The following is a 13,717-nucleotide window of genomic DNA, read 5'->3' as shown; positions in this document are numbered from 1 at the left end:
CACTCACAGGGTTTTGAGTTGGATAACACAGTGTAATGATCAGGAAGTGGACTCCCAAACTGAGAACACGGAGCTGTCCTCTTGGGGAGAGGCTCAGGGCTCAGGGAAGTGGAGAAGTCCCGCTGAGGGCACAGTTGGCCTGAGCTGCTCTCAGTACAGGCAGAGGCCTTGGTAGCCGTGCTGTGATGAGAGTTCGCTCCCTGCTGCTCTCTTCTGGCATGGAGAGATGAACCTGTAATCCAAGTGTTAAAACCGTGCCCCGGGGAAAAACACTATTAATTCTGAATCATCTCTTTTGTTGCATTAAAAAAAAAATAGAAGAGAAAAACTTCACACGAGCCACTCAAGGTGTGCAGGCAGCTGTGTTTGTCAGGAAGGCAGAAGGAGTTGGCTTTGCTTTGGGGGAGGAGACGAGGTCCCATAACACCCTCTGAGGGGTATATAAGGAGCCCCAGAGTGCAGCCTGGCCTGGTACCTCCTGCCAGCGTCTCTTGGGTTTGCTGAGAACTCAGGGGCTCCGGCTACCTGGCCATGACCACCACATTTCTGCAAACTTCTTCCTCCACCTTTGGGGGTGGCTCTACCCGAGGGGGTTCCCTTCTGGCTGGGGGAGGTGGCTTTGGTGGGGGGCGTCTCTGTGGGGGAGGTGGAAGCCGAAGTATCTCAGCTTCTTCTGCTAGGTTTGTCTCTTCAGGGTGGGGAGGAGGATATGGGGGTGGCATGGGGGTCTGTGGCTTTGGTGGAGGGGCTGGTAGTGTTTTTGGTGGAGGCTTTGGAGGGGGCATTGGTGGGGGTTTTGGTGGTGGCTTTGGTGGTGGCGATGGTGGTCTCCTCTCTGGCAATGAGAAAATTACCATGCAGAACCTCAATGACCGCCTGGCCTCCTACCTGGACAAGGTACGTGCCCTGGAGGAGGCCAATGCTGACCTGGAGGTGAAGATCCGTGACTGGTACCAGAAGCAGGCCCCGACCAGCCCTGAACGTGACTACAGCCAATACTTCAAGACCATTGAAGAGCTCCGGGACAAGGTGAGTCCTCGGATGTCAAAGAGAGGGGAGCAGGTGGCTGGTACCCTGCACACAGCTCTAATGTCAGTGTTACTGATGACTCGAGGAAATTCTTTCCTGCCCAGGCAATGACTGTCTGGTGTGTAACCTCAGCAAATTTGGAATGCACCTGCTGTCCAGGTGCAGAGGCCAGCGCACATCTTCTCAACTTGGTGGTGCTGGGGGAGGGAGGGAGGGGTCTTGGGAATCTGGTTAGGACCAACAGGGGCACAGGTGGGGACAATTATAAAGAGCCAGAGGCAGTAGCTCACACCTGTAATCCCAGTACTTTGGGGGGCCAAGGTGATAGGATTGCTCGTGTCCAGGAGTTAGAGGCTGCAGTGAGCTATGACTGTGCCACTGCACTCCGGCCCAGGTGACAGAGTGGAACCTGTATCTAATTAAATAAAAATAATTTAAAAAAAGAGCAACTCGCCCTCCCTACCTCATACACCCTGCAGGCTTCTGCATAAAGTACTCCTTTACCTCTTTTGCAAGAATGGGACACGAATGTAGCCTCATGAGTCCCAGATGCCAGAAGCTCTTGTCTTTTCCTGTAAAGAGGTCTTTTGTGCCAAAAGTACTGTTGGGTCTTAGGAGACCTGGGAACTCATTACACATTCTGCCACCCACTCACTCACCTTTTTACTCCCTGAGACTGGGTTCCTCATTCGTAAAATGCCCTCTTTAGATGCCCTCCAGGTTACTACTGGCTGGAATGTTCTGTAGCTCCATGGCTGTGTCCAAGGTGTGCAGGAGGCAGTGACCATGAGTTGTCCACAGGGTGGCTGGTGGAGTGTCTCTGAGAGAGCTATTGTCAGAGCTGGCTGCACCCCACTCCCCCACTCTCCTGGGCAACCAATTCCCACAGGCAATACTGCCTCCTTGGTCTTTCTTGCCCTGGAGACAAGGAAGACAACTCCTCAGGTGTCTCAAGGAGGCTGGTATGGGACAAAACAAGAAATGGACACTGAAAGATGAGGCTGGACTTTTGCCTACCCCAGAGGCCGTACAGATTTTTGTTGGTGGTGTCAGAGGGGTGATCGTCAGTGAGGGATGATTTTCAGTGAGGGTCTGGCCTTGGGTGAAGAGCAGAGAGCAGCAGGGGCGAGAGAGGAGTCCTCTAGACACCGACTCTGTCTCCTACAGATCATGGCCACCACCATTGACAACTCCCGGGTCATCCTGGAGATGGACAATGCCAGGCTGGCTGCGGATGACTTCAGGCTCAAGTGCGCTCCCCCGTCTCTCTCCTCTTCCTGCATTGCCCACTTTACTTGGCCTTCTCCTGGCTCTGACTCAGGCAGCCAAGACCCGTCCCACTTCCTTCTTTGGCCTCCCTCTCTCTCCTCAGGTATGAGAATGAGCTGACCCTGCGCCAGGGCGTCGAGGCTGACATCAACAGCCTGCGCCGAGTCCTGGATGAGCTGACCCTGGCCAGGACTGACCTGGAGATGCAGATCGAGGGCCTGAATGAAGAGCTGGCTTACCTGAAGAAGAACCACGAGGAGGTGAGAGCTGGCCCCCATCACCCCTGAACCCGAGAGAGGTGGGGAACCTCTTCCCAAAACTCACTTAAATTGCCCAGAGGGAAAGACAGCGGCTCCAGGAAGCCCTCCCAGATTTTCAGGAGATTAAGTCAGTGGGAGGCAGAGTGGGGCTGCTGGTACTTCCTCATAGTTGGCCTGGGGCATAGTGGTTCAGAAACACACCTACCCCACAAAACCAGGTGTCCTCATGGAGAGGAAGGGGCAGTGTCCTCTGGTAGCCCAGACCCACAGACAGGCCAGGTGGCCTGTACGAATGGCTGACTTCCTGATTGGCTTTGTGAGCTCACATCAGGGCCCTACAGTCTTGGGGTCCTCCCTTGGTAGAACCTAGAGCAGCAGAGAGCTCCTTAGAGCTGAGGGGTCCATGTGACCAAACCTCTTCATGTGCAATGGGGAACAGCGGTTGGGGTGTGTTAGGGGCAGAGCCAGGATTGGCATGTGTGACGCCAGACTCTCAGGTCTCTCTTCTGCTCTCCGTCTCTAAATGGGTCCCTCGCATCCTGCAGGAGATGAAGGAGTTCGGCAGCCAGCTGGCCGGCCAGGTCAACGTGGAGATGGACGCAGCACCGGGTGTGGACCTGACCCGCGTGCTGGCAGAGATGAGGGAGCAGTATGAAGCCGTGGCGGAGAAGAACCGCCGGGATGTGGAGGCCTGGTTCTTCAGCAAGGTGGGCCTGATCTCCTGCCCTGCCCTGCCCTGCCTGCCCCAGCTCCCTGAGTCTCCGAGGAGGCCCCGGGGCTCACTTCTGTTGTGCATGACCTACAGACTGAGGAGCTGAACAAAGAGGTGGCCTCCAACACAGAAATGATCCAGACCAGCAAGACGGAGATCACAGACCTGAGACGCACGATGCAGGAGCTGGAGATCGAGCTGCAGTCCCAGCTCAGCATGGTACGGCCACCTGTGCCCCATCCCAGCCTCTTGGATGGCAGAAGCTCCCACCCTTCCTAGCTAGTTAAGCCTTGGAGTTCTGAAGCCCCCTCAAGAGGTGGTTCCCTGAACTCCATTCAGCGCCCCCTCCCTGCTTGCCCTCAGTGGCTTCCTTTCTAGCCTGATGTGTCTATGCATCTGTCACTCCCCCAGAAAGCTGGGCTGGAGAACTCACTGGCCGAGACAGAGTGCCGCTATGCCACGCAGCTGCAGCAGATCCAGGGGCTCATCGGTGGCCTTGAGGCCCAGCTGAGTGAGCTCCGATGCGAGATGGAGGCTCAGAACCAGGAGTACAAGATGCTGCTTGACATAAAGACGCGGCTGGAGCAGGAGATCGCCACCTACCGCAGCCTGCTCGAGGGCCAGGATGCCAAGTAGGCGCCTGGGCACAGGGGAAGGAGTGATGAGGGCTGCTTGTGGCTGGGGTGCAGGGTCATCCTAAGGGAATGGCAGGGTGTCCCTAAGTAGCCTTGAGGGACTGTGAAAAGAGAACTGAGCAAGGGAGGGAGGATCTGGACTCTGCACTCTGGTCCTTGGCTGTTACCTGGGGCGGGTCACTTCCTCTCTCTGGATCCGTGTTTCTTCTGTAAATGATAGAGGCTGGGCTAGTGGTAGTTAAGATGTAGTGCTCATTCCATTCTCTGCATGAAATAGATGGGTATTCTTGTAGTTCAGAATCTTGACCAGGCTCAGTGGCTCATGCCTGTAATCCCAGCACTTTGGGAGTCCAAGGCGGGTGGATCACTTGAGGTCAGGAGTTCGAGACCAGCATGGCTAATATGGTGAAACCCCGTCTCTACTAAAAATACAAAAATTAGCTGGGCATGGTGGCGGCTGCCTGTAATCCCAGCTACTCGGGAGGCTGAGGCACAAGAATCACTTGAACCTGGGAGGTGGAGGTTTCAGTGAGCCGAGATCATGCCACTGTACTCCAGCCTGTGTGACAGAGTGAGATTCCATCTCAAAAAACAAAACAAAACAAAACAAAAAAAGAATTTGTCTACTTGGGGGTAGCAGGCCTGGATGGGCTAGCAGGATGTCCCACCCCTAGAGGAGTCAGATGTGTGGGTGGTGGTGGTGTAGTGTCTGAAGAACACTGCATAGCTATCTACATGAGCTTCCCTTAGGGACACTTGAGCTTGTGCCCTTTGCTTCAATCAGCTTCCCTCTTTCTTTCAGGATGGCTGGCATTGGCATCAGGGAAGGTAGGAAGGCTTTACTCTTGTGGTGTGGGGTGGGGAGGGGAGATGTTGAAGCCACCACTCCCTTCGGAATAGGGAGGAAGGAGAAAGAGTCCAAACATCCCATTAGGTGGGAACATTCCCATTCCATTAGATGCCTCTTCCCCCGTGGGACCTTCTCTCAGCCCCAGGTGAGATTGCAGCTGGTGATTTATTGAGAAACTTCCAGGTTGAGTAGGCTTCATTCAGGGCATGTCTCTCCCCCAGGCCCTATCTTCATACACCTCCGCTAGATGCCCACAATTCATCCCCCTTCATGTGCAGCTTGAAAAACCCTGACATCATTGCTCCCTGCCGGGCATACCTGCCATCGCCACTGCCCATCTCTGTGATGAGGAATTCAACACCAGATCTCTGGCAGCTCTTGAGGGATTGGCCGGTGGCCATTCTCAGGGGTGCTGTCTAGTTTTCCCAGAGCCCCGCCAAGGTCCTGGCCACCTTGGGAGAGAGGGGAGGTTCCCCCACTCTAAAGCCTGCTCCTTCTCTCTCTAGCCTCTTCGGGAGGTGGCGGTAGCAGCAGCAATTTCCGCATCAACGTAGAGGAGTCAGTGGATGGAAAGGTGGTTTCTTCCCGCAAGAGAGAAATCTAAGTGTCCATTGCAGGAGAAACGTCCCTCGCCACTCCCCACTCTCATCCGGCCAAGTGGAGGGCCGGCCAGAGGGCCTGCACACTCAAACTCCAGTCCCCGCCTTCAGAGAGCTGAAAAGGGCCCCTCGGTCTTTTATTTCAGGGCTTTGCATGCGCTCTGTTCCCCGTCTGCCTCTCCCCATCTTCTTTAGAGCAAGGAGGTGCAGCTGTATTGTGTAACCAGCTCATTTGTACAGTGTCTGTTCATGCAATAAAGAATTACTTTTCCTTTTGCAAATATCTCTTGGCAGTATGTCCAGTTTTTCTTGATGGGGTCCTGGTTGGCCTCTGACCTCTGAGGAAACCCAGGGTCCACATGGTGACATCTCCCCCCACTTTGGCCTCTTCCCTGCATGGCCACAATTCTTTTGGGTACCCAGGGCACTGGTGGCTGGGACAAACATAGTGCTACTCAGGTAATTTGCTCTTCTAGGTCACCATGGGGTGACCAGGGAAGTGAGGGTGGGGAGGTTCCCTAAGAAGAGTTTGGTGTACCCAGCACAGAACTCAAGACATCTAATAATTATGAATACTTACCAAGTGACTGATTGCGTTGATTGTCTTGGTTCACCATCCCATGGCTGGCATGATGCCAGGCATGCTCACCCATGGGGCTCATTTAATCCTCACCACTGTAGGTGGTCAGGATTTATTATTCCCACCTTAGAGATGAGGTCACTGGAGGCAGAGAGAATGACTTGCCCCGGGCCTTGTGGATGGATGATAAGAAGCAGGGCTGGGCGTGGGCCTATGTCCGTAGGACTCCAAGACCAGGGCTTGCTCTAGGACCCCAGGACCCTCTTCACAGCCTGCTGCCAGGACCCTGCTCCTTGCTTTTGACCCTCACCACATGTGCTGCTCCAATCTCCCATCCTTTCTAGCCAGGCATAACTGACCTCCAGAGTGGCCAAGCCAGTTCCCAATTTGACTCTCCTGCAGAGCTGGCCCCCATCCCCGCTGAAGCTGATGCCTCCTCCCAAAAGGTACTTGTATTGCCCAGAGGGAAAGACACCAGCTCCAGGAAGCCCTCCTAGATTTTCCCAAGATTAAGTTGAAAGCAACATCAACCCCTCTTACCCTCCTTAATCCAAATCCTGCTCCTGCTCCCCCATCCCCGGCATCTCCACCAGAGTCCTGCTAGAGCGCTAGCATCCATGCACACATTGTTTGTGGCCTCTGGTCTCAGGCTGTTTTCTCTGAGCTCTTGGATTTATCGTCCCAAACAGAGGGCAGAAAATGAGGAAGCAGAGAACTCTGGGTGCAGAGGCTGGGTTGGCTCAGGCCCTGGGGTGAGGATTGGGGGTGGGGAGGGAGAACCGGTTTCTTCGTCTCACTGGGAAGAGCAGATTGGAGGTGCTTCCGTTCTTTGGAGAATCTGATCTTTTGGGGGAAGGGTCAAGCCCTCTGAGAGGGTCCCTATGTGTCTTGTTGTGCAAAGCCCCTTCCCCACAAACCCCTGGTTGAAGATAAAGTAGTGCCTGCTCTTTCTAGGGGGCGAGACTTCCCTGGGGCTGGAGGAAGGAAATGGAATTTAGTGAGTGTCTATGATATGTCAGCCCCTGGCTTGGGCGGTCCAGGATGGCATCTCATTAACTCTTCCAATAGCTCTTTAAGTTAGTATCAGCCTTCAGCGTCAGTTTCAGAAGAGGAAACTGAGGCCCGGAGAAGTTTAGTAACCTGAATGAGGTCACAAACCAGGAAATGGTGAAGCTGGGTCTGGGACTGGTCGCTCTGATTCCAGACCCTCGCTTTGCCCTTTAAGTCGTGAGGTGACAGAAGCTGCAGCACTTTTCTTAAGAGATATGCTAACTAAAAATCTAAAACCCATCTTTTTTTTTTTTTTTTAAGAGGCCAGGTCTCGCTCTGTTGCCCAGGCTGGTCTCAGCTCCTGGCCTCAAGTGATCCTCCTGCCTCAGCCTCCCGAGTAGCTGGGATTATAGGAGTGAACTGCTGTGCCTGACAGAAACCCATTTTTTAACCTCTGTGGGCAGCATGCCAAATGCCATACAGTCATTAACATCAGAAAGATTGTCCTCACTTCTAACCTTAGTCTCTCATGCTGTGGTTTAAGTTCACCCTGACATTGAAACCATTAGCTAGCTGCCAGATCCCCCACGTCCTGGGAACAGCCAGTCTCCTTCCCACCTCTCTTCAGTCCCTGCCGGTGGAAGCTGGTGGCCTGGCTGCTGCTTCTGCCTCCCTGGCCTTCAGGCCTCTGTCAAGAGGTCTCAGGCCTTCCAAGCAGCCAGCAAAGAGTTTTCTCAGCCTTTGATTTCCAAAACTAACAACCTCTGTGAAAGGTGCAGAGAAGCAAGATGACTTCGCCTATGGGCTGCGTCCAGCGTGCCTTCTCTCCGGGCCAGACTCTGGCTTAGGGGTAGGAGGAAAATCTCCTATCTCCCTGAAGTACCTATTTCTGCTCTCCTGGGATGCCTGGAGGGGCTGTCAGAGAAATCCTTGGAACTTGCCAAATCCTGTCCCCAGCCTGACCCTGGAGTGAGACACCCGCATCCAGGGATGGTTCATGCCCTGCTGAGCCTTTAAGTAGTCTCTGGGCAGCAAGGGTACAGCTTCTGACTGCCCTGGGTGGAGGTCAGGCTTGGTTTCCAGCCAATCAGAGAAGCAGGCAGTGGGCGATGCCCCTCCCTTCTCCCCACAGAGAGAGGGCGGCTTTCCGACCAGAGATTAGGGCCTTGGGTGTGTCCTCTGCTCAGGCTGGGCTTCTTAGACCAGCCATAAGACATGCTTGCTGCTATCTCCCTGAGGACTGTGGCTGGCCCCTGCCTCTCTCTGGGTTTCAGTTTCCCCACTTTTCAATTGGGAGTCTGGCTGGACAAGATGATCCTGAGGGTCTCTATGAGACAATCTGTATCCTGGGACCTCAGAAGGGAGCCTGTGACAGCAGGGACTGTGTTCACTGTCTTCACTGCTGAATTCTCAGTGCGAGTGCTAAATAAATATTTGTTTAATGCGTGAACTTGCTTCTCCTTTGCTTTTTCCTGTCTTAGACATTCATCAGTATGCTGGGCATGTGCCCACCTGGTGGCCACCTGGCCACCTGTCCCTCCATGGGCAGCTAGCAGCACAGGGGGAAATAAGGAGCAGACAGCTTTTCTCCTGAGATTTTTTTCCTATTACCACCTGCGGCTCTCCTGAATTGGATCTGGGGTGACCCCATTGGACACCACTCATCTTTGCCAATCCTCACCTAAAGCCAGGGGACAAAATATCCCTGAAACAGCATCTCAGGCATTTATCCTCAGCTTTCCTGTGCCAGGAGCAGGATTTGGGGGTATATTCAGCAAAGATCCCTTCATCAGGGAACCTGAGATGGAGTGGGAGAAATAAACTAGGAAATTCACCTCCTCTCATTTGCCTGCTTGCTGTGAGCACCATGCTGGCGGTAGAGACCAGAAAGGGAAGGGAAGCAAAGCAATGCGTCCCTGCCGGCTGGAGGCTCAGAGGAATTCTGACAGGTCACTGAGCAATGCTGAGCTTGCATTTCCTCATTTGTAAAAGGGAGGCAGTAGCAACCTCCTGACTGCCCAGCACCTCCTGTGTCTCAGGTATCTGAGGAGCCTGGAATATTAACTCATCTAGTGCCCATTTTTCAGTGGTGACCACTGAGGCACTGAGAGGTTGAGTGACTTTCCCAAGATTACACAGCGAGTTGTAGTGGATGGAGGATTGAAACTCAGGTCTATCTTGTCCAAAGCCCTTGCTGAGCTCACTGGGTATCTGAGAAGCCAGTGGTGGTGTAAAAGGGATTTTAAAAAGTTGGGTGCTGTAGAAATGCAAGAGCCTAAGGCATTGAGGCTTAGCCTTGAAAGACTTCTGGGTGGTGCCGTGCCAAGCAGGCATCTCTGAGGAGTGGGAGCTGCCCAGAGGGCCTGGGGTGACTCTCTGGGGAGGGGTTGCCTTTCAGGAGAGGCCTCTTCCCTGTGGAGGAGCCTTGAGACCCTTTTTGAGGTTGGTCGGTCGTCCTGGATTCTGGGTCCCATGGAGTCCAGGGAGAGAGGTGCCTGATCCAAGCAAGGAATTCCAGATTAGAATCTGAGCGACAGGGTTGAAGCCTCACCTCTGCAGATAAACAATCTAATGACTGTGGACAAATCTTTGAGAATCAGCGACTCAGAAAGAACTTGCCGAAGGAAACTTAGAAATCATTTCAATGTAAGGCCCATGATGAGCTGGTGGTACAGCTGGAAATTCGTGCATTTTTCCCCCCTTATTCCCCTTATTCCTGGGCCTCAGTAGTCTGGGCCTTGGCATTCTGGGCCTCAGATTCCCCACAGGTGACATGAGGGGGTTGGATGAGAAAGTTCCTACAACAATTTTGTGCTGAATGAGCACTCCCACGGGCGGGAAGCAGGACAGTCCACAGGCCCGGCCTGGGGAGACAGGTTGGCCTGAGAAAGGGAAAGGCCAGAGAAGATACTCTTGCTTGGATGGAGATGGTGCCAGCACTGGCCTGAAAGGGGCTTACCATGGACACGATTGCACTTTGGAGTTTGGGAAATGTGTTTAACCTCTCTGGGCCTCAGCTTTCTCACCTGAGAAAAGGGTATAATAAAAACAATAGAGTGGCTTTGAGGATCGAATGAGATTACATCTGCGGTCTTTAATACAGGCTTCAATAAATGTTAGCTGGTGTTATTTTTATTATAATCTTTTAACATATATAGAATGTGAATATAGAAAAGAACCCATACTTTTTCCTATCTATACCCATGCTCAACATAGAACAGTTCTGTGTCCTCCCACCAAACAATCCTCTGAAACCAACTGGGTGTCCTAGAAGTCAATGCTATTCTGGTACTAACTGTAGTTAGCACGGACCCCACAGATTAGGGGCTCAGTCCCACCAGGCTGCCCCCACAGTCAACTTCAGATGCCAACTGCAAAGAGTAGGTCCTGAGGTGACCCATAACTTCTGTCTGACTTGGCTACAAATCACCACAAGGGGTTGATGACCCCCTTCTTGGGTTCAATAATTTGGTAGCACAGCTCACAGAACCCAGGAAAGCAGTATACATATTGTTGCCAATTTATGACAAAGGGTATTTTAAAGGATAAAAATGGGCAGCCAGATGAAGAGATACACAGGGCGAGGTGCAGAGGTGTCTTGAGAGCGGGAGCGTCTGTCCTTGTGAAGTTGGGGTGCACCATCCTCCTGGGACATGGATGTGTTCTTGCTCACCAACCTGGAAGCTCTCTGAACCCCATAGTTCAAGGATTTGTATGGAGGCTTCATCACATAGCCATAGTCAATTACAAACTCCGTGTCCGGCCTCTCTCCCGTTCCCGGAGGACCAGGGATGGGGTGGGCTGAAAGTCTTTGTGGTGACCAGCCTCCCTCTGGGAGCTCACCAAGAATCACCTCATTAGAACAGAAGATGCTCCTTTCACTAGGAGATTCTAAGGTAGTAAAAGTTCTATGTCAGAAACTGGGCTTAAAGACTAAATATTAGAACAAAGATGCTCCTAGCACCCTTATTACTCACGGAATTACAAGAGTTTAAAAACATTCAGAGATCATACATCTGAATTCACAGCAAGGCTGCTGAGATGTCATCAGGGTAGAGAAGGCCAGAGGCCAGGTCTAAATCTTGCTTTCTTGGTGTCCTTGGATAAGTGACTTTCCCTCCCTGAACCTTGGCTGCCTCATCTATAAAATGGGGCTGATTTAAACCCTCTCCCATTGTGAGACTTGGTGACAGTGTGTTAAGCCCAGCCTTGCTTGCAGGGGTTACTCATGAATGCAGTTTTCCTGCTCCTTCCCTTGAAACGTTCTTGGGAGGAGACCGCAGTCATTGGGTTTCTTTTTGTTGTTGTTGTTGTTGTTTTTGCCAAAAAGCAAAGCGGAAAGCTTAAGACGAGGTAGCAGTGCCTCAGCCCCAGCGCTCTCTCCTTCTTCCATTAGGACCAGGGTGGAAATAGGAAAAAAGATGGGTCCCTGGTTTGATCTCTGTCCAGCTTCCTCCCAGAGGGCTCTGGGATTCACTGCAGGTTGGAGGAAGGCAGTCCTGTGTCAAGGCATTACAAGTCCCCGCTAAGCGGGGAGAGGCTGTGCCCTGACCCCGCGAAGGAAGGAATGTCACGGGCCACTCCGTGTTTGTGTTACTGGGGCTTTGGAAGATCTGCGGCATTGTTACTCTAAGAGGCGTTGGCCTGAACCTGCTTGTCAGCCCTGGGAGGTTTGGGGCATTGTTACCCCAGGCCTGGCAGGTTCCATTAATCACCTTCTTGTCAGTTTTGATCCTCTACCGAGAGAGCAAGAGCTCCTGCTTTGGGCTGAATCACCCCTTTTCAGAGAGAGAGAGAGCTGAGCCATCAGCTTGGGCAGGAGGGCCGGGCAGGGTCAGGGGTCAGCCCGAATCCCTGGCGTTGCCAGGCTGTTAGAACACTGGCAACGTGCCCTGGCTCTGTCCCTGCTGATACCCCTGTGTGAAGCACAGGCCCACTTCTCTACCCCAGAAAACAAAGGCCCAGAAAGCCCTGACTCAGATTTCTCCTTTCTGATCTTGCTGAATCAGTGAAGGGGGTTCCAGGAGAACCTCATGCCTGTGCCACCCCACCCAGCCCCTGGCATGGTATCATCCAGACCTTTGCAGCTGCTGTGGGCCAGAAAGCTGCTCCCAAGATGCCATCGCAGCAACCCTGGCTGCTTGTGAGTGGGGCCTGGGAGTAGGAGTTCAGGGTCCTCCGTTGTCAGCCCTGGAATGGAGGACCTTCTATCCTGGCCTCACAGATGCCATCTGAGGTCCTTTTCTCCCAGCCTGAATGGTGAAGCTGCCTCTGGCAGGGTTCTTACACAGTCCCTGAGTTTCTCAGCCACATCTCTGGATCCTAAGCAGAGACCCTGGCCTCGGGTCCTGTGTCACATCCTCTTATGTGGCCTCTTGGCTGGGACAGACCTCATATGACTGGCGTACTAGAAAGGACCCTGCTCACCTTATTACAGGGCCATCTTCCTGGATGTGGCTGTGCCCTAAAGCAGTCAGTGTAATGGAGTGATTCAACCCAAGGACCAGACTGACCCAGGCATCTCAACCTCAACACTATTGATATTTTGAGTCTGATAGTTCTTTGCTGCGGGGACTGTCCTGCACCTTATAGGATGTTTAGCAGCATCCCTGGTGTTTAGCTATCAGTAGTACCCCCAAGTTGTGACAACCAAAATATTCCTAGACATTGTCAAATGTCTCCTGGGGAGCAAAGCAGCCTCTAGCTGAGGACCTCTGAACTTGTCTATGGAGACAGGAGTTGGAAGAGTGGTTACATCAGGGGTGTGGAGTCAGGTAATTGACTGGGAAAAGGTACAAGGACCTTTACGGAACGCTGGGAATGTCCTGGGTGGTGTTTACACAGGTCGTGCATATCCGTGTGTGACATCAAGCTGGACACGTGATCTATACATTTTACTGTACGAAAAATGTACCTAAAAAAATGCACCTTAGCGTCAGACAGAACCAGACTTGGATTTCAGTACTGATTCTGCCCTTAAGGTTCATTTTCCTCATGTGTAAATGGGGGCAATAGTAGGACCCTCCTCCTGGGGCTGCCGTGAAGGTTAAATGAGATGATGAGTGTAAAGTAACTTCACCCAGTTCCTGCCTGTGGTGAGGGCTCTGACAATATTCGCTATGATAATGGACAGGGCCACCTCCTCTTTCCATGCCTGAGGTTCCACAGCTGTGTCTGATGGTCCCTACGATTCCTTAAGGTCTCTGTCACTGTGACTTTTTTCTGATGGCCTTGGAGCTATTTCTTTCTCAGTCTAAATACTTTCAAGGCAGTTGATTCTATCGGACCAAGCGAAGTTTGTCATCAGAGTTGCTGGGGCCCCTGGAGTAGATGAAGTGCTCAGAAGGATCCAGGACACCCCAGTCAGAAGTTTTAGGTATAGAAAAAAGGAAGGTCGAGGGCTACGGTGACCTTGAAAGCACAGAGCCACTCTGCAGCCACCACTTTCCTCGCAGAAGCTCCTGGCAGGCCTCTGCATCTCAGGTCCTGTCCTAATACTGGGTGGGGCTCAGAGCCTCCACAGTGAACTTCTTAAGTGGAGGTGAAACGGAATTCACTTGTCAAGAGGGCAGTCTCAGGCAGAATGGTGTCCCCTCTGAATCATTCCTTTTGTTAAGGATTAAAAAAAAAGCCACCCCCAAAAGGCACAACCCACCCTGGAGAGAGCAGAGGTAACTAAGCTTGTGGGAAACAGAAGTGCAGTTGGCACCAAGTCAGAGGGTGGGGAAGGGAGGAGAGAAGACATCCAGCCCCTATGGAGGTGTATAAAAGGTGTCCACTCCGGGGAAGAGCC

At 52.6% G+C, this 13,717-nt stretch overlaps 1 protein-coding gene across 2 annotated transcripts; it reads left to right on the top strand.

Annotated features, from left to right (window-relative positions):
* The first annotated feature begins 468 nt into the window (after positions 1–468).
* Positions 469–5,637, top strand: KRT15 (keratin 15). 2 transcript variants are annotated; one of them, XM_032163605.2, is made up of 8 exons: positions 469–1,029; positions 2,197–2,279; positions 2,402–2,558; positions 3,104–3,265; positions 3,364–3,489; positions 3,682–3,902; positions 4,708–4,733; positions 5,262–5,637. In XM_032163605.2, the coding sequence occupies exons 1-8, from the start codon at positions 532–534 to the stop codon at positions 5,357–5,359; spliced, it is 1,371 nt and encodes a 456-aa protein (XP_032019496.1). In that variant the 5' UTR covers positions 469–531; the 3' UTR covers positions 5,360–5,637. The 2 variants fall into 2 exon arrangements, with proteins under 2 accessions (XP_032019496.1, XP_058301408.1); XM_058445425.1 differs by lacking the exons at positions 4,708–4,733; positions 5,262–5,637 and having other exon boundaries at positions 532–574; positions 614–1,029; positions 3,682–3,906.
* The last annotated feature ends 8,080 nt before the right edge of the window (positions 5,638–13,717 follow it).

This window comes from Hylobates moloch, unplaced genomic scaffold, assembly GCF_009828535.3.
Source record: "Hylobates moloch isolate HMO894 unplaced genomic scaffold, HMol_V3 SCAFFOLD_10, whole genome shotgun sequence".
In the NCBI taxonomy this organism is placed as follows: Eukaryota; Metazoa; Chordata; class Mammalia; order Primates; family Hylobatidae; genus Hylobates; species Hylobates moloch.
The sequence above is the reverse complement of the archived record's forward strand: the minus strand, read 5'-3'. Positions and strand labels throughout refer to the sequence as shown.